The following is a 20,497-nucleotide window of genomic DNA, read 5'->3' on the forward strand; positions in this document are numbered from 1 at the left end:
TTGTGATTAGCTGTATGTGAGTCATGTGCTCCAACTGTCGGTTTGTGTGTGTGTGTGTGTGTGTGTGTGTGTGTGTGTGTGTGTGTGTGTGTGTGTGCGTGTGCGTGTGTTTGTGGTATGTTTGAGTGTGTCAAACCAAAATTGTAACACCAGCAGAATGATCTAGGGACTGGGTTTGACTTCCTAATGAAGTCCTAAACGTTGGGGTCTGTCGTTTAAAGAATTATTTTGATCAAGGAAGGCAGCTTTCATGAATGAGTTTCCCCATTCTATAGGCCTACTCATTAATGCTATCTTATACACCTTTTACTGTACAAGTTACTGTTTTCACCCAAACAATATTAACCAAGACAGTACAAGTAGATCTCATCAGTGAATGTCTACTCTTTTCCAGTAGTTTGTGTTAAAAGGGAAAAAGAGGAGTTGGCTGTAGAGGCAAGGTACAGTATTGTTAACTGGTGTGTAAGGATTGTTAACCATAAGCGCAGGGTAAGGTAGTAACTATAGGTGGCCATAGAGGGGAGTCGTTGAGTCAGTACACCTTGCATGGTTGTTACAAAGCACTGAGGCTCTGTAAATGGAATAGCTGAAGTTATGCTGCTATTTCAGATTTTCACAATACACTAGTCATGTTTTGGAACAGTATTATACAATTCTCTCTATACAGTATTATACAATGCTCTCTATACCGTAGTCAGACCAGTGTTTTTTTTAATGATGAAGGATGTTTTTTTTTTACATAATGTCAACCATCTTCAAAGTTTAATAATAATGGGGGCAGTAAAACTGTATGAATATCCATTGACCCCATTTTGAAGTCATTTGAGACTATGAGAAACTAATATTTGTTCAAGCTACCTGTCCCTTATGTGGGTCTGATGGTGTTTTGTCTTCTGATGTTTTGAAGGAGTCATCAAAGGTCACAAAGAAAAGTATTATCATGGTTATAACTGACAATGAACAATCGTAACTGTGATTCAGTTTGTCACCAGTTTGTCATCTTGATAAAGCTCCACTAACTGTTGAAACTGAAGAAGGGTAAACATGAAGAAGTTTTTTTTTGAGAGATTATGTGAATGTAAATACGTTTTTTTCCCTTGAGGGAGGGCATCTGTACAGCATACGTCTGTTTGTTTGTGTGCGTGTGTGTGTATGTGTGTTTGTTTGTTTAAGGAATGGGCCAGGGTGGGATGGGGTCCATAGGTAGGACAAGGATGTTAGTGTCCTCTGTGTACTTTTGGGGAGGTGTGTGTGTGTGTGTTGGGGTTATTTTAGGTCCATCTTGTTGTCATAGGCCAGAACTAACTGAGTGCTGTGAGTGAGATTTGTGATACACTTCTTTATTGCCCATCTCTTACTGTACTTACAACTGCAACTCAGTTCTGTGTTCTTCTAGTTTTTAGCCTTTTTATGGCACTCGTGTGTATTATGTCAGGTGGAGGAGCCTTCTCACAAGTCAACTTCTAATTTGAAGTAGTCATTGTACATCTGTACTGTTCATTCACATCAAGTGCATTCTTGTACGCAACTGTCAAGATTCTTGTCAACATAGCTGAGATCCTAACTCAGCATAAACAAGGAGGTTGGATTTCATGAAGACCTATGCATGCTGCATGGACAGGATTTTATACATTTCAAACAGGACATGTACTGTAAATACCCTCACAAACGCATGGAAGTGGATCTGAAGAGCACTGCACTGGATCTGGTACCATTTTCTAAATGATGAGAACTATTAGAAGCCTCTAGTACATGGTAGTGTTTGACCCAGATTTATTCTTGTATGGTGGGGCAGTCACGGTTATGGAGCATCCATTGAATGAGCATCACTGGCTGTAGAACGCCCCCTACTGAGTATTAGAGAAACTACAACTTATGGGCGCCTTATCAGTCTACATTATGGAAACCATGTTGTCATCTGACAACATCTGATGTATTGGACCATTTAATTGTGTGCTTCTCTCTCTCTTTCTGATAGATAGCATTGTCACTTGTCTACCAAGTTCTGCTCAATTGGTTTGGTCTAGTATGTCCTTGCATGGATTTGTAAGGCGAGGGCTCCTCACAGCTCTCCCTCAACTATACCGTTCTGTCTGTTGGTCATCACCATGGAGACACACCGTTGAGCTCTTGTACAAATATGTTGGGTCACCCCATTCTACAATTAAAAGAGAAAAAGACGACTGAAACTACAGCTGTGACATTGTGAGACAGCTTGGATGTAAATAAAGAAGCGCTTGCCAAAGTTTGTAAATGCCATGACGTCTGAAATGTGTTTTTTTCCATAAGGGAGGGGCACAGAACTAATCAAGAGATCAACTGTCTGATCTTAGTTAATTCCATGTTGGTCTATGACCTGAATATGATTCAGGCCCGATAGTTATCATAGTCGAACATTCATCTACAGTATTTCGATATTTAGTTTCTATCAGAAACTCACTGGTCAAAGACACTATGACACAGGACCATATTCCTAAATCCATATTGGCTCACCATGGTTGGGTTTTACGTTTAGGCAGTATGCTTGTAGCTAACGGTCATAAGTGAGTCATCTGTCCAGCAATCCTCTTCAGGCATGAGCAAGACGTTCCTTTGAGATGCAGACAGTCGATTTACTGTTGACTGACTTCACCACTCGGAAGCTGATGGAGGCTTTTCCACAGGAGGGCATGCTGTAATACAGACTACAACCTCAACGCTCCTACCTCAGAAAGAGCTCCTTTCACTCCCCCCTCCCTCCCTCCCTCCCTACCTCCCTCCACCTCAGCCTGGACCGACATCTCTCATAGGGGGGGCAGTTTCTCCCCTCAGTGCAATCCTCTCACCCTTGCCTGTGAGAGGGGAGGAGAGGGCCGTGAAGTGGCCTATTCAGCTCTGCACCACCCTGCGGTGGAGGAACAGCCCCCACCTTCCACCGTCTCGCTTTTGGAACTGGGCCAAGTGGACAGAACCAACGCTTCTAGGCTGCTCTGCACTGAGCTCACTACCCCTCCCTAAAGACACATGTGTACAGAATTCCTGCCAAAATCCAGGGAGGCCCCGGTAGGGGTGGAGGATTAGTGATTTAATGTGAGGAGGCAGACTACTTCAGTACAAACTGTACACTGCCTAAGGGTGCAGCCACAAAGCTCTGAGGCAAGCAGGCAGAATACAAAACTGAATAAGAGTGAGAGCCATATAAACTTCTGGAATCTCATGAAACATTAACTTGTCCTTTCCTGCAAATTCTGTTCTAACTTGCAAGGTATGCATAAGCTCTCAATGAAAAAGGCTGTTGTTGATATGTGGCCGAAGGTCCGACAAAAGGCAGATGTTCTATTTTGTCTTTACTATTTGAGACGAACAGTGAGGAGGCCATGTTTCAACTTAGCCTTGAACTGCACACAAGCAATAGTAGAGGAAATGAGTCTCAGTGGGTCAACGGTCTTTCATAACCATATACAAATAAAAACAGATTTTGTCTGTCTACACCCACATGAAACTCCACCATCTGCAGATAATTACTAAAACAACATCAATTGGAAGAAAATACAAATAGACAGTCAATGGCTTCTGTTTAATTCCAGTATTAGCATTAAACCATTACAATCACAAAGGAAGACTTATGGCTCAAGTTTTTTCTCAAGGCAAAAACAAAATATTAGAAATATCAGACGTCAATGCAGTTCATTGTTCATTTATCACCTCCAGATAGAATCTTCCCTGGGGCTCAAATTGGAGTGCAAGCATGGAGGTCTGCTCAGTTCACAGCAATACAAGTTGAAACAAAACTCCTTAGTCACTGTAGACTTTAGGTCACACATACATATTGGTCCTTGGTTTGGGGTTCATTTGGAGTGATTTTCCCCATTCACAAGACTTTGTTACTGTACAGTAGTTTATAAAGGCAGAAGGGACCATGTCCTATTGGCTGTGAGCCAGTGATTCCCTCACATATTTTCATAGACGAGTAGCAGAGGCCCCAAAATCTGCTTTCAGAGTTGCCATTTACCACAATTGTCCTTAGACATATACCTATTCAATGGTAGGAAGGGAAAACACTGCTGTTGACTGTCTATGGTGCTCTAGGTGCTGTTGGCCTGCTCCTGCTCAAACAGCGCCATGGCCAGGTGAGAGCGCGAGGCCAGCCCCTCCAGGTTGCTCAGCACACAGCGGTGGTAGATGTCCTCGCTGAAGCGCGGGTTACACGCCCGCCGCACGTACTTCTGCACCAGTGCCGGCTCCACCGCCCGGAACACATGCAGGCCCGAGTAGCGCACAAAGATTTCATACACGTCCATGCTCTCAAGCAGCTCGTCGTTGTCCAGGATGTCAGCCGCCATCTTGGTACGGGCCGCCATGTAGTCAGCGTTGTAGAAGCAAGCCTCCTCAAAGACTTGGCGGTCGAAGCGACCATCACGGAGCGCCTCGGAGGCGAAGGAGGAGGATGCAGCCGAGGGCTGCTGATCGCGGTACACAATGGCCGGGCTGAACTCCTGGAAGTGGATGGGGAAGAAGACCTGCCAGTTACTGATGGCGTTCATGCGGCAGCGGTTGAGGAAGTCGGCATTGACCTCAGTCCACACGCTGGCCAGGAAGAAGAGCGTGTCCACCGGATGCTTCTTGGAAATTATGTCCATCAGCTTGACCTGCGACGGCACCTCCGTCTTCACACTGATCCAGGGGATCTTCACGTCACCGTAACGCTTCTCCACCTCACTGATCATGGCCTTGATGCCGGCAAACACATCAGCCTGGCTGACCCGCTGGGCATCAAAGGGGTCGTAGATGAACAGGAAGGTGAGAAGCACGTTGTCGTGGGTGTCTAGGGTGTTCATCACATACATGTCCAGGAAGTTGCCCACGTAGTCCTGCTCACGGGCTGTGACGGGCAGGATGACCTGCACACGTGTGGCCTCCGTTACGTAGGGCATGGGGATGATCTCGATGGCGCTGAGTGGGCGCAGGAGACTGACGCGCTTGCTGATGACCTGGCTGTGGCCCTTCTGGGTGTAGGCCTCCAGGGCCAATTCCAGCACATACTCCATTCCCCGCGTGGGGTCGAAGCGCCGGTAGCCGTTGAGGAGGCGGCGCTTGCGGAAGCGTAGCTGGGGCTGATAGCGCTCGTTGAGGCGTTCCACGGCCGTCTCCAGCACAGCGCTCACATCGGCCCGGTCTGCGCCTCGCAGCTCACACTTAGGGGAGCTGTCGGTGCAGGAGTAGATGTGCTCCTCGGTGAAGTACTCCCAGTTGATGACCTCGAAACGTGTCTTGGGCCTGAAAGGAGGGTTGACCCCAATGGGCCACGTGGCCCCAGCCTTCCCCTCTGGAGTCAGCTCACTGAGGTTATTGATCTGGACCTGCCCAAACACATGACAGAACCACTATGAGACATATTCACAACAAAAAGTATTACATGTTCCATTATCTCATATAGCCTAAAATTCTCATATCTTTCTCTCTTTGATTTTGAAAACAGGCCTGTGCTGGGTGGGTTCAAGGCATAAATAACACCTCTCTTGGTATAAGGCAATAAGGAAAAAAACCTTTATAAGAAAAACTGCTATGAGAAATTGTTTAAAAACTTGTGGTAGGTGAAATCAAATTTAGAAAGACGAAATGCAAGATTTCACACATCATGTCTTGACGTGTGGACTTTAGGAGCACTAGGGTCCCCCTGTCTCCTGTTTCCATCCAGGAGGAGGACATGGAGGTGGTCCAGAGCTACAAGCACCTGGGGGTACACCTGGACAATAAACTGGACTGGACTGGTAACACAGATGGCCTGTACAAGAGGGGCCAGAGCCAGCTTTATTTCCTGAGGAGGCTCAGGTCCTTTGGCGTGTGCAGGACTCTGCTGAACATGTTCTACCAGTCAGTGGTGGCCAGCGCAGTGCTGTACGTGGTGGTATGCTGGGGGGGCAGCATCAAGGAAGGTGACATCAAGAGGTTGAACAAGCTTAAGAAAGCTAGTTCTGTCCTCGGTGTCACCCTGGACACTGTGGAGGAGGTGGCCAATAGGAGGATGAGGACCAAACTCCTGGCCATCATAGACAATCCCTCCCATCCCCTACATGACACTGTGGCAGAGCAGAGAAGCTCCTTTAGCAACAGATTATCACAACCATGTTGCACTAAGGAGCGCGACAGGAGATCTTTTCTGCCTACCGCAATAAGACTGTACAACTCCTACTCCGGCTGTCTCGATCGGAGTGATCAGAGTCAGGCTGGGGGATGTTAAATTATACTGGACTGTTCTTACTGTATATAATGTTTCAGATGTCTTTTTTATTTTTATTCTATTATCACTTTATTTTGTTGTTGTTTGTGATGTGAGCTGCTGTAACGCCTTAATTTCCCCTCGGGGATCAATAAAGTACCTATGTATCTGTCTTGACAAAATAGTCTGGCACCCTGACATCTTTAAATATTATATTTGGTCAGACAGGAATTTCTGCTTGTGTGTGGTAGGGAGGCAAATGGAACATTTGCACACACAGGACCCATCACGAGTCAAACCAACATAATGGATAAAATAATGGGACAATATTGACAATGCAAAAGGGTCTTTTGAGAGTTTGGAGCCAAATAACTTATTTTCAGTCCAGTTCAAAGCAGATTAGAACGGCTCTATCTTATAATAAAACACAAACCTGCAGCTGCTTGATCTGTAGGTAGGTCCAATCCAGCTCTATCTGGCTGAAGCGCTTGTGCAGGCGGTACATGAGGCTTGGTTCTGACACAGGGTGGACAGTGAAGGCGTTCTTAAACTGGGCGCTGTCCTCTCGCTCTGGGTCCGCGTTCTTCCCAAGCTCAAAGTAACGATACGTCATCTCCTTTAGGGAAGACACGGAGTTGGGAGACAAATGTTAGTCAGAGGCTAATGACAAAATGCTGGAGCACAGCACAAGCTCGAAAACAAAATGGGTGCAGTAACAGTGAATCATGGTTACAAATAATCAGTTTCATATGAATTGGACATAAGTTGGGCATCTGTGTCTGTATTTTGGCATTTCTGTATCTCCCCTCAGTCTCTATTTACCTGATGCACCTCCACACAGCTCAGACCTAGGTAGTCAATGATGCAACGGCCCAGCCACTCGTCAGGCCTGACACTGAGTATATCATTGCGGCAGGTGTCCAGGTGGGGCTGCAGGCGGGCCAACAGACTGCGGGAGAGCAGGTAGCCGTAGCCCCCGTGGCAGTAGCACGCCCGCTCCTCCCCACCTATAAACTCCTCAGCCCTGCCCATGTAGAGGTCCTGACCTGCACTGAGGTGTCCCACCAGCTCTGACAGGCGCTCAGCCTGAATGTAGGTGTCGTCCTGGGCCAGGTAGAACCAGTCATAATCCGAGCCGTAGTGCTGGTGCAGGTGGCGTATCGTCTCGTACATAAGCCACACGGGCCGGTCATCGCCGTGGGCCACCACTGTCATGCCATGGGGCACCTTGGGGCTGCGCAGGCCTGTGAAGAAGAAGGTACGGTGGAAGTGGTGGGCCACCGTACGGTTCACTGCCACAGCCAATGTGTTGAGGGTGGCCCGCGAGGTCAGCACGCCCACCAGGAGGTGCTCTCGGATGCCCAGCTCAGTGTGGATGTACCGGGTCCTGAACAATAAAGAGAGGGAGGCAACAGATAAACATTCACAGTGTAAAATCTAACTCACTCAATGCTTATATTTGTCTCTCTCTCAGGCACACCAGCTTAAAACATATTTTATTTTTAGTTGGAAAAAGTATAACTGAGAATTCAAACAAAACAAAGCTTTTTAAGTCACTCTGGATAACAGCTCTGCTGAATGACTAAGCCTATGTCAAATAACCTTTGAAAACCATTGAGTCAGTGTGCATATTGTCCACTCATGCAGATGGCTTGGTATGTGAGGATGTCATTGGGTTCATTGCATGAACCCCCTCACTTAACTCTGACCATCTGCAAGATCTGGGGATTTATGGCCAGTTGACTATGGTGATATCACATTCGTATATACATTCGCTGGTAATATTCAAGTCAATTGTTCTGTAAGATTTATGCCATTAATAAATTAGTCTCGCTGGTGGCCTACATGATAAACATAAAAAAGGGATTACGTCCCTTGGGACTGTCCTTTAACGACATTGTAAGACTATTAAAACAAGTGGGGTCTTCAGACACTCTGGGGCTAAATGGCTAATTATAACTAACCCAGCCTATAATCAGCTTTGTGAAGTGATTCATAGAGAAGCAAGACAAGAGGAATATCAAACCAACCCTATGTTCAATTTTCAACAAATAAAACAGGTGAGGAGTCAGTAATTACTTTAGCATTGACAATGTTTTTTTGTTGTTGCTAAATGCTATTTCGGCTCCATTTGTATAAAGATTGTGATCTCTGTTCACCAGAAGTGTACATATTCTATGCCACATAATCCCATACTAGAGATTTAGATGCAGTAGAAGGGATAAAAGCATAAGCCTATTAAATGGGTGAACTAACAATGAAAATCCCTGGGAATCAAGCAGACAGGCCGATTAAGTCCTGCATTTTGGAACAGAGTGTGATGCATCTGCAGCAAACGTCATGATTTGCCTCCTTCACATATCAATGATAAAGTTGGCAATGTGGGTGGGTTGCATAAGGGTTTGCAGAAATAGCCACCCATATCCCTGAAACTCTGAACACAGTTGGAAAAGGATTTCACAAAAGAAATCAAATGCTCCATATACATTTCTTACATAAATGGTAGTGGTGTGATATGGAAATGTCCCTGAAACCCATTGCAACATGTTATCATGAAGAACAGAATCCACAGTACTAGAGCAGTGAAGCAATAGGTGCTTTAGCAATTAGCTCTATCCATTTTGACAGGATGTATGGGAGGGGAGCATTCCTCTTTGCATCCCTAAATACTAACCTAAGGACTTTCTTGTGTGGTTTGTTGGGGTCCTTGTGATAGGGCACAATACGAGGCTGGAAGTCCTCATTTCCAGCACCTCCTTTATGGTCACCTTGAGGGTCTCCCCTGTGGCTTCCCAAAAACAGCCCCCCATTGCTCAGTTCATCTTCACAAGAGTCATCTGTGTCCCCCTGTGTCCAGGAGACCATCAGCAGGCTCAGGCTGCATCCCAGAGAGAGCCCCAGGATCAGGGGAAGAGCAGGCCTGAACACAGCCAGGAAGGATGAGAGACGCATTGTACAAAGTGGACCTCAATGTGTAGTTTGTAGGAATATGTAGAAGGGGTTATTCCAGTGTAGTACATAGAGTTAGACCTGCGTGAAGCATCTGAAGAGAGACATTCTAAAAACATGTAATTCCTCTTGACAAATAAATGGGACCAATGTTATGTTTCATATAGAACACCATCAGAATTGGTGTTAAATCTCAATCAAGCAAATCTCAAGACACCAAGCCAGCTATTCATTGATGTCTGACAAACTGACACGTTTATAAGTGACTCTTGCACCACGAAGTAGACTATCCTCCATCCTTATCAATATCATCGAAAGATAGCTGGTGATGACAAGTCCAGCAATACTAGATAATGACATGCAGCACATAGGATGCACGACATTCTCAACAACGTTTATAATTGTGAAACAAACAACCTTGCTAGCTGGCTAGCAGGCTAACGTTAACTAAAAAAAATAATTGGCTTGTTGTTTGGTTGATTGTCTGTCAGGCTAGAATATAACGTAAAAACAAACCAAGATTCTCAAATGAAATATCCTGGCTTTCTAATAAAACATCCATAATACGCAATCAAGAATCGACTAATGTTAGCTAGCTAGCTAACGTTAAACGCTTTTCGTCCATAATAAGCATTATTGTGATGTTTGACCGCCTTCGTTCTCTCCTCTACACAAATCCAAAGGGGATGTTTTCTCCATGTTTGTTGATTCAGTAACATATATCCATGTTTTGTCTGCTGGTCGTAGATCACATTCCAGTCATCTAACTAAACAAACTAGCTGGCTAGCTACTTCCACCGTTGATATTTTCTCCACATCAGCAACTTCCTAAAAAAAAAAGAAAAAAAAAAAGACTTATTTATTCACCGCCTCCAAGTAACGCATCTCTCGACAATCTCTAAACTCATAAATGTAAATCACTGGTTCTGGTAAAATCTTCAGTTAGCAAGGAAAACATCCCCACTCTCTTCTTGCGTGCAGTCCTCCCTCTGTGCTTGATCAAATTACTGATGGGGATATAGCGCTCGTACTTGTGTGGACCATAGATGTGGACACAGCCACACGACTCAGCCTCTGGGGCAATAGCTGCCAGGCAGACACGTCATCAGACCTTGGGCAGCTATAGTGATGGCCCTGGATGACTGAAGAATTGCATTTCTGGGTGTCTAGATAAGAATAACTAAAATGTGATGACTGACATCAGTCATCACATCTTCGTAGCCTACTATAATTATGATTTAATTTTCAGCAGTGTAATAGACTGGGATTGTTTTGCGTTTACTTGTATTTCTTCAAACATATAATCACCATAATAGGTTATCAAGGAGAACAGCCAGATTAATTGAGGTAATACACTCTGGATTCTACTTTAGTGCAAAGGGTCATTTGCGGCATTGAATACAGGTGATGGGCGATGCAGTCGCAGTAGGAAAGATATGCTGCCCATATGCACACACCAAGGCCATGTCCAAATGCTCACATTGCGACATATTTAGTTCCGTTTTCAGTATGCAAGATTAGAAAGTTTTGCAGTATGAAATTTCAACGAAATGTAAATTGAGTAGGGTATGTATACAATGCCTGAATGTCAACATTTGCTTTTCCATAGCTTTTTCTCAATTGAACTACTCACGACTCCTCATGTTCTATCCTCCGTCCTCGACTCGCTTCCTCCTCAAAAAGCATTGGAGGAGTTCCTTCCCTTATACAGTGCTCTCCATAAGTATTGGAAAGAGGAAGCGTTTTGTCTTCTTTTATCTCTATACTCCAACAGTTTGGATTTGAAATAGAACAGTTACTATGGAGTGAAAGTAGAGATTCGCAGCTTTAATTCAATGTTGTTTTTTTAGATTGGGTTCACCATTTAGAAAGAACATTTTTAAACATACTATTTATTGGAAAACGACCATAATGTCCAAATAAAGCACTCACGTTTAGTATTTGGGTGACAATTCTTTGCATGCAATAGCTGCCTGAAGTCTGCGACCCATTGACCCCCCCCCCCCAGATACTGGTTATCTTCTCTGGTGATGCTCTGCCAGGCCTGTACTGCAGCCATCTTCAGTTGTTGTTTGTTTTGAGTTATTTTTTTTGCCTAAAATCTTATCTTCAGGAAATTAAATGCAGGTTCAATTGGATTTAAATTTGGAGGCATTTGCTTGTACTCGAGCAGACAAGATGTTACAGTAACATCCTCAATTAAGACAAGTTAATAAATTAAGACAAGTTATCCAGTTGTTGTGGCACCTAAACATGCACAAACTACAGCACCCTCCACCATGTTTCACAGATGAGGTGGTATGCTGTAAATCTTGGGCAGATACTTTTTTCTCCAAACTTTCCTCTTGCAATCACTCTGGTACATGATAATATTTGTACACAAGACTGTTTTCCAGAACTCTGCAGGCTCTTGTATGTACTTTTTAACTAACTGTAATCTGGCCAGGTGGTTTCTGTTGCTAACTAGTGGTTTACACCTTGCGGTGTAGTCTCTGTACTTCTGCTGATGAAGTCTTCTGTGGACAGTAGTCACTGACATATTCACGCCTAACTCCTGGAGAGTGTTCCTGATCTGTGGGACAGTCGTTTTAGCATTCTTCGTCATCCTTTTGCGATTGCTGAACTCAGCAGTGTTTTTCTTCTTTTGGATGATGTTCCAAACTGTTGTTGTTGGCAAGCCTAAAGTTTTGGATATCTTTATGATAGTTTCTTTCTGATTTCTCAGCCCAATAATGACTCCCTCGCAGTGACAACTTTTTGGTATTCATGTTGACAGACACCAATAGCAGACTCCTAAGAAAAACATAAAGGCAATCAATACTAGATATTGACAGCTCTCTTATGCCTGCACAACTGATGTGATGGAACACACCTGACTTACACCTGTGAAGCCAATTTTCCACTACTGGTTCCCTGAAATAGGAGGACTATGTATAAAAAGGGTTGTAATTTCTAAATGGTGAATCATAGTAATAGTTTGATTTCAAATCCAGTATAGAGCTAATGCTTCATCTTTCGCTTTAGATTGAAGACCCATCTCTTCAGGCTACATTTTAGGAGGACAAATTCCGTCCCACAATTCAATGGAGCAGGTAAAGCTTATGGCTGTATTCCAAAATACGCAAGAACGTATTTTGGAACACACCCTATGAATTCACTGCACACTATTCAGGAAGTCCTTTCCAATTTCCGTCCCACAGTTCAATGGAGCAGGTAAGGGAGGCGGGCAGTGGTGAAATGTAACCAATTACCTAGCCCTAATAGTTACCGTCGTATTGTTCAAGTCTTCACTTACTTTGGTCACAGACTCTTCCATGCGATCGGATGCTGACAAAGTCCTCTTATCTATTTGCAGACAACTTTCCCCAACGTTTTCAAGATTCAAGATTCTTTATTTGTCACGTGCATACAAGTATACAGTGAAATGCAAAAAAAATGCAACGTTCAAAGTATATTCGTGGTCCAAAGATTGTGAAACTTTGTGGCGCCTGATAACATTTTTTCAGTTCCTGCATATAAACTATATAAAATCCACCTTTTCGGTTATGAGCGCCTACAATAATAATACGGAACTAGGCGATTGGGCGTGGTGTGTTGAGTTGCAGGGAAGGGTGTGTGTCAGAGTTAATTGGTGAGGAGTGGAATGACATGACCCTTTGCAAAGATGCTATCTGTGTTCCTTTCTCTGACAGCTTTATGAACTGGGGTGACGTACTATCGCAGAGATAGGAGGAGCCAGAGGATTCACTCAGCATCCATTTCCGTCCGCAGTCTGTGGAAAAATAAAGATTGGGCCGTATTTTCAATGTTGGGAAACAAGACTGTGAACATAATATCTGCACATTGTCCTTATTAATTTGAGCTAAACGTGTGTAATGTCCAAGGTCTTACAATATTTTCGCCACACAGAGCGGAGCATGTTAAGCCGCCAATCGGCAAGAAATTACTTTATTTAAGGAGAGTGACTGCTACGCACAGTCTGACGAGATCGTCTGCCCTGGTGAATAATTACCAATACGCATCTTCTTCACACTTACTTGAACTTCGCTGTCCATCTACTTTCACAAATTTATATTACGAAATATTGAACCTCACTGACAACTCTCTGTGCATGCCTGCAGGGGGGCTACGTTGCTAGTTTCCGGGTGGACAACCGCTACTATTGGATTTCGAGCCACTCAACGATCTTCTAATTATAAAATGTTTTATTACTTTATTACTATAAAATAATTACTTTGTGTCTAATGGAAACAGAAACTATAGCCAGTGAGGAGAAAGGATACATTGTTTAGGACCTAAACAATCTGCCTTTTCTCCGCACCTGTTACAATCTCTCTTCAAGTCCTTGAAATATTTAACAGCAATTGACTTATTTATTATCTTTTAAGGCCCAATAACTACCATCACATTTCATAAACGTTTTACTTTTACTAGAAATGTGTTTACTGCATACTGAATGAAAAAAACAAGCCTACATCTTAATTTCTTCTCTGCCTCATACGTGCTCCTATGTGACTATACAATTGTAGAATGTTTTACTTGTAATAGTAATAAAATCTGTTGGTTGTCATTCTTGTGTACTGCTGAAATTACTGGAAGTGACTTAGTAATTACGCAATTGAGTGAAGACGGCTCTCGCTCTACGCCACAACCAACCGATCAGTGCATACCATAGAGATATATCACTAGAGAAGGCACCGGCTATCGTTCATTACATCTGTGACAGCAATGAGGAACGCCATACACCCTCACACAATGACGTTCCACAGTGGCCACACCTCTACTGGGGTACGGAAGTGCGGTTTTCAATGGGTTTTCCAATGCGTTTTCCAGTGGGGTACAATTGTCTTTTAACTAACTTTGACTTCATGGCTCCTCATATACCGGTGTCGTGTGAAATAGTATTCCCTTGTCAGACAGTGTTCCAGATCTGACAGAAACTGTGTTTTTAAGAGTAATCCAATGAAAATGATTGTAAACTGACAATGCAGTTATGATCAATTACTACTTCAGTAGTCAATCATGTGAAACCCTTGTTCATCTCATTTTTGTAAATATTATAACAATGATTTTGACATTCCTATGCACTTTAGATCGGCTGTATGAATATAATTATGTATTCAAAATATGCATATTTTATTCATTCATCTATAAGACGTTGCTGTAGATGCTTGTAGATGACAGAATATTGATTGCACCAGTAATCTTATATCATTCAAGTAAAACAATTTTCATTTTGGTCTTAAATTGACAAATTTCGCAACATCCATTAATGTTCTGAATTCAATAATTAATATTAAAATATTCTTAAATGCATGAAAACACTTTGAATACAATGGTGACATGTAAGTAAGCCATCATCAATTACGTTTTGCCTTACATCAGTGGTTCCCAAACTTTTAACAGTCATGTACCCCCTGTGACACTCTACATCCTACTGAGTACCCCCAGCACGCGAGAGCATAAACACTGTTGTGATTGGTCAAGAGGTGTCTGCTCTCGTGCACTCATAGGCACAGGAAGATATTCGCGCTAAATTTAAGAATATAAAAAATAGAATATTTATTTATATTCTTAAATTTAGCTACAGCAGTTAAAGTCCATAGATTTATTTTCGTTTTCTTATTTAACGTAATTAATGGATTGTGTAGGTGGGATTATGTTCAGGCAACATTCGAGAAACGTGTTCCAGCTAAATTTAACGACCCTGTGCGATTCACTGTTGGTTATTTTGTAGCCTAATTGATATTCTATGAACATAATCCCTTACATATTAGACATTGTGATAATATTATTCTGTTGGATAGGCTATTCAACAGGACTGTTTGGGAAGGTAAATCACAGATTTATTTCGCGTACCCCCTAGATCGATCCACGTACCCCCGGTACCCACTTTGACAATAGTGGCAATAGATACTTGTTAAAACCACAATTAAGGAGGGGAACACACACGACACCGGTAATCACACATCATTTAGTGGAGTGTACCCTCTAGTGTTATAACTCTATGTTGCATTACAGAGTCGCGCTATCTGACGTAAGATAATGGGTAGGGTCTGTGATTATCACCGCCCTTGACCAAATACGGCTTGTCTGCTACTGCCGCTTTCAGTGACAAGCCGGCAAAAAGTGGACACGCGACACCAGTTCCCCGTACCAGCATCTGTCACCAAGGTGAGCCTTTTGAAACATATATAATGCTTTTCAAATGATTCAAGTTAACAGCTTGTTTTTCCTACCTCAGGAGAAGTTTCGCTATTCTAAAATGATTGAGTAGGCGAGATCTGTATTAGACTGACACCTACCTAGCTATTGTAGCTACCGGTATGCTAAGCTAACCACGTTGCGTAATACCGGTACTCAATATAGCTGGCTAAAACCGAATGACATTTCACAAACTAGTCTTATGTATCTGATTTGTTGATGCCGACTTACTAATTTGGCTAACCTAAGTTTGCTTCAAGATGATGGCAGCATTGGTTTAGCTAGCTAGTAGTTAAATGTGGTTAGTGGCTAACTATGGCCTACACGGCATAAGGCCGACGATGGCTAACGAACGTTAGCGAGCCCGTAACTTAGCCCGTAGTTGCTAAGTTCGCTAGTTTGACAGCTAACTAGAAATGTAGTTAGCTATCATACTTGGTGTGGTGGTCTCCTCCGTTTGTCACCTCTTCAGGCATAGCAATAGCTTTGACCACCTAAAGCTTCAGAGACTGAACCAATAGATACCGGATGCTAGTGCTCACCACCACCTGATCCCTCTTTGTGTCCACTTTTGTTCTTGTCTTGTTCTGGGTGCCATGCGCAGGAGGAACTTGCAACTGAACAATGCCGTCAGATCTGGCCAAGAAGAAGGCAGCGAAGAAGAAAGAGGCTGCGAAGTCTCGCCAGCGTACCAAGAAAGCTGACGATGATGAGGTCAATGAAGAGGGCCAAGAAAATGGAGCAGCAAGCAATGGTGAGAAGAGATCATATAATTGGTTGCATAGTCAGCATTTGATCAAAATGTATCTTATTGGTAGGTAGGGGGCCATTGATATCCAAGGTCTTGGCACTGAGAAGCTCAATCAATCCAGTAATATTGGATTTGTATGTGTCTGCAGATTGGTTGGTGATGCTCATTTAACATATTTTGGCCAGAAAATGGCCTCCAATAACCACATAGCCCAAACCGTGGCCCTCTCACATTAACATGAAACGTGTGCTCACTCAGTAGTCAACAAGATCATTCTGATTGACAGGGGTTGCCAGCCTGACAAAGCAGATGGATGAGTTTGAGCTGCTGAAGGCAGAGGCGCGGGCGGTGACCGGGGTGCTGGCCTCCCACCCCAACAGCACTGATGTCCACATCACCAGCCTGTCGCTCACCTTCCACGGCCAGGAGCTACTGAGTGACACCAGCCTGGAGCTCAACTCTGGCCGACGCTATGGCCTCCTCGGCCTCAACGGCACAGGTACCAATCCAGTCCTTAGATGAGGGGCATGGTTTATGGTAGCGGGCACAAATTGAAAGACTAACATTGTAACCCATTTCGCTCTATTTATTGTTACTTACTCACTGTTTTTGCAAGGGTTTTTTTATCAGTAGTCTTGCTGTGGCAGGAGTGTGGATTTTAACATTGTCTGGGGTAGGGCTTTATGACTGATGGTGTTTCCCCTTGGTAGGAAAGTCCATGCTGTTGTCAGCCATCGGTGCCCGTGAGGTCCCCATCCCTGAGCACATAGACATCTACCACCTGACCCGCGAGATGCCCCCCAGCGACAAGTCAGCCCTGGAGTGTGTGATGGAGGTGGATGAGGAGAGGATCCATCTGGAGAAAGAGGCTGAGCGACTTGCCACTGAAGACTGTGAGTGGCACACTATCATACTACATATCCTCTGCAAAGCTGTAGTTCCATCGATAAAAAGGACATGGCATCACTGTTCTCAACAACCATCCTTGACACAATGGCTATATAAAGCTATTAATTCAGTTTGAGTGACAGCCCTCGTCTTCCTCTCCCTCTGTAGCTGAGTGTGAGAAGCTGATGGAGCTGTACGAGCGCCTGGAGGAGCTGGATGCCGACAAGGCGGAGGTGCGGGCCTCCAGGATCCTTCACGGCCTGGGTTTCACCCCAGTCATGCAGAGGAAGAAGATGACTGACTTCAGTGGAGGCTGGAGGATGCGTGTCGCCCTGGCCAGGTGGGGAAGCACAGCACTGTGTGCAGGATGTACTGTAATGTCACGGCTCTTAATCACTTGGATAACTTGGCAAGCCACTGTGACATTGAAATTGGATCACTGCTCCATAAAAGAGCAGATCCCTGACATGACCCCCTTCATTTAATGATCTCAGGTGATTAATTGAAGACGGTTGCATTGCAGTGATACAATTTGCATATTAAAGGCTTCCATTTCTACTCTCTCAGGGCTCTGTTCATCAAGCCGTTTATGTTGCTCCTGGATGAGCCCACGAACCACCTGGATCTGGATGCTTGTGTGTGGCTGGAGGAGGAGCTCAGTCAGTAAGTGTTCTTCATCAATGGCATCATCTGTGAAGCAGATCAGTAGTATTGTGCACACGTGACCAATGCTGAGAATCCCACTCACTCCCTTTTCAGGTTCAAACGAATCCTTGTGCTCATCTCGCACTCTCAAGACTTCCTGAACGGAGTGTGCACCAACATCATCCATCTGCACCAGAAGAAGCTCAAGTACTACACTGTAAGAATATATGGATTATCAATCCATACGCAAGTGTGCCCTGCCACACAATCATTGAGTAGTTAACCAGACTGATGGTATTTGAAGTCGCTGTCGCCCTTTTATAAGGGTGACCTGTATTGTGCAGCAGAGGACTTGGATGGATATAGGCAACTGTGACCTCATTGGGCCATATAAGGGAAGAGAGGTTTACGGTCCTTTGCTAATTATGTGTGCGCACTGGCTTTTGAAGAGTGGCAGGTTTATGTGACCAGTGTGAGATGACCATGCACTATCTATTTTTAATGAAAGGGTAACTATGACCAGTACCAGAAGACCAGGGATGAGTTGGAAGAGAACCAGATGAAACGCTTCAACTGGGAGCAGGACCAAATCACACACATGAAGGTGAATTAGGGGGCCATCTTGTGGCTGTTCAGTTTAGTGCTCTGTGGTAATTTTCCATGCACTGAAGGAATTATGCATTTCTCTGACCTTGCTCTCTGCCTGCTCTGTAGAACTACATCGCCAGGTTTGGTCACGGCTCAGCTAAGCTGGCGCGACAGGCACAGAGCAAAGAGAAGACTCTACAAAAGATGGTGGCCTCAGGCTTGACTGAGCGTGTAGTGGATGACAAGGTAAGAGTCAGTGGCTCACTTACCATCTCAATGGCTTGTGTGGATGCAGTGTGGAGTACATGCAATGTGCGAACTCTTGACCATTGCTTTATTTTTCAATAGTAACTTTTGAATGATGCAATGTAATTCAAGTTGCTGCTGATATTGTTTAGTAATCATCTCCTTGTATCAATCACCTCTCTCTCTCTCTCTCTCTCTCTCTCTCTCTCAGACCCTGTCATTTTATTTTCCTTCCTGTGGAAAGATCCCTCCACCTGTTATCATGGTTCAGAATGTTAGCTTCAAATACAGTGACAACGCGGTGAGTATGGAGCAGTGACACTGGTTTTATGTGAGGCTGAGCGCCCTTATGAAGTGTTCCTAATTTACTCTTCTGTCTCTTTTCCCTGCAGCCACACATATACAAAAACCTAGAGTTTGGTATTGACCTTGACACGCGAGTGGCTCTGGTGGGGCCCAACGGAGCAGGGAAGTCTACACTGCTCAAACTTCTGATGGGAGAGGTGAGTGGACCAATTCAGTGAAACAATCCCCACCACAATTGTAGGATCTGTGCTCTTGTTTAGAGCATAGAAATATAAAGGCATATGAAATAATGACAGCAAAGAAGAACTGTATACGTCATGTACCCATACATACTGTGTGTATCACATAAATAATAGTAATTATGTTTGAATATCTCATGCCTCTTGTTCTGTCTCCAGCTCCTACCATCTGACGGAATGATCAGAAAGAATTCTCACGTGAAGATCGGCAGATATCACCAGGTAGAAAACCCAATCATATCAAAAGTATTTCATACATGTTCAATCCCTAATAAAAGTTTGTTCCAGATCAGTGACTGTATCTATGTTTGCTTCCTGTATTGTAGCATCTGACTGAGCAGCTGGAGCTTGACCTGTCTCCTATGGAGTACATGATGAAGTGCTACCCTGAGATCAAGGAGAAGGAGGAGATGAGGAAGATCATTGGCCGCTACGGCCTGACTGGAAAACAGCAGGTGAGTCCTAACCTGGACTCTGAAGCTACTGAACCAAGTTGTCTCCAGAATTTGGGAATTCTCAGTTATTTGAAAATACTGGGGTACTAATTGATCTCTCCTTGTTGCCTCACTTTTCTCTCCCCAAGGTGAGTCCGATCAGGAACCTGTCTGATGGTCAGAAGTGTCGGGTGTGTTTCGCCTGGCTTGCCTGGCAGACCCCCCACATGCTTTTCTTGGACGAGCCCACCAATCATTTGGATCTGGAGACCATTGACGCCCTGGCGGACGCCATCAACGACTACGAGGGGGGCATGTTGTTGGTTAGCCACGACTTCCGACTCATCCAACAGGTACAGGCAGACATGCTTCTCCAAACTGACACTCGTCTAACCTCAATATGATGCATGTCATGTGTGGATGGTGTAAGTGAAACAAAGACATTTTGAATTGGGTTAGTTTATGAACAATCTTTGTGACAAAGAAGGTAATTGTTTTTTCTTTCTCCAGGTGGCTCAGGAGATCTGGGTGTGTGAGAAGCAAACCATCACCAAATGGAACAAGGACATCCTGGCCTACAAGGACCATTTGAAATCCAAAATTGACAAGCAAATGCATGACTTCTAAAGCTTCATCCAGCACTCTGTACATTTACTTAATCTCCACCATGGATTTGATCTCCGAGCCCTTGTACAGTGGAACAATCCTTTAAGAGTTAGTCCACACCCCCTTCCAGCTCAGGCTGCACTCTGATTGGCTGATTTACCTAAAGGATCTCAGTGTATTATGAAATGCACCTTACCTGTGCTGTTGTCATAGAAAAAGTTTTATTTTTCCGAATACCATAATGTTAATTCCAATATGTATTCAACATCTTTTAGGTCATATTGAATTATGATATTAAACATTTCCCTGCATAAATACGCAGTTACTATGCCTGACTTTTTATTTAACAAATTATTGTAATTGCAATAATGGTTTGTCTGAATAAATGAATTTACATGATACTTTGTCATACTGTGTCAACTTACTGTCATGGTTTTAGAGT

At 43.9% G+C, this 20,497-nt stretch overlaps 2 protein-coding genes across 2 annotated transcripts; one reads left to right on the plus strand and one right to left on the minus strand.

Moving 5' to 3' along the window:
* Nucleotides 1-3,537: 3,537 nt before the first annotated feature.
* On the minus strand, nucleotides 3,538-10,128 carry chpf2 (chondroitin polymerizing factor 2). The gene is made up of 4 exons (XM_083684207.1): nucleotides 8,874-10,128; nucleotides 7,022-7,586; nucleotides 6,633-6,815; nucleotides 3,538-5,339 (listed from the first exon to the last, which is right to left on the minus strand). The coding sequence occupies exons 1-4, from the start codon at nucleotides 9,149-9,151 to the stop codon at nucleotides 4,065-4,067; spliced, it is 2,301 nt and encodes a 766-aa protein (XP_083540333.1). The 5' UTR covers nucleotides 9,152-10,128; the 3' UTR covers nucleotides 3,538-4,064.
* A 5,098-nt stretch (nucleotides 10,129-15,226) lies between these two features.
* abcf2b (ATP-binding cassette, sub-family F (GCN20), member 2b) lies at nucleotides 15,227-20,456 on the plus strand. The gene is made up of 15 exons (XM_083668911.1): nucleotides 15,227-15,322; nucleotides 15,957-16,106; nucleotides 16,390-16,602; nucleotides 16,814-16,996; nucleotides 17,160-17,331; nucleotides 17,559-17,654; nucleotides 17,751-17,853; nucleotides 18,145-18,240; nucleotides 18,351-18,470; nucleotides 18,682-18,771; nucleotides 18,863-18,973; nucleotides 19,175-19,237; nucleotides 19,342-19,470; nucleotides 19,599-19,802; nucleotides 19,960-20,456. The coding sequence occupies exons 2-15, from the start codon at nucleotides 15,977-15,979 to the stop codon at nucleotides 20,074-20,076; spliced, it is 1,827 nt and encodes a 608-aa protein (XP_083525037.1). The 5' UTR covers nucleotides 15,227-15,322; nucleotides 15,957-15,976; the 3' UTR covers nucleotides 20,077-20,456.
* The last annotated feature ends 41 nt before the right edge of the window (nucleotides 20,457-20,497 follow it).

The sequence above is a fragment of the Argentina silus genome (genome assembly GCF_951799395.1).
Source record: "Argentina silus genome assembly, chromosome: 1".
Taxonomy (NCBI): Eukaryota; Metazoa; Chordata; class Actinopteri; order Argentiniformes; family Argentinidae; genus Argentina; species Argentina silus.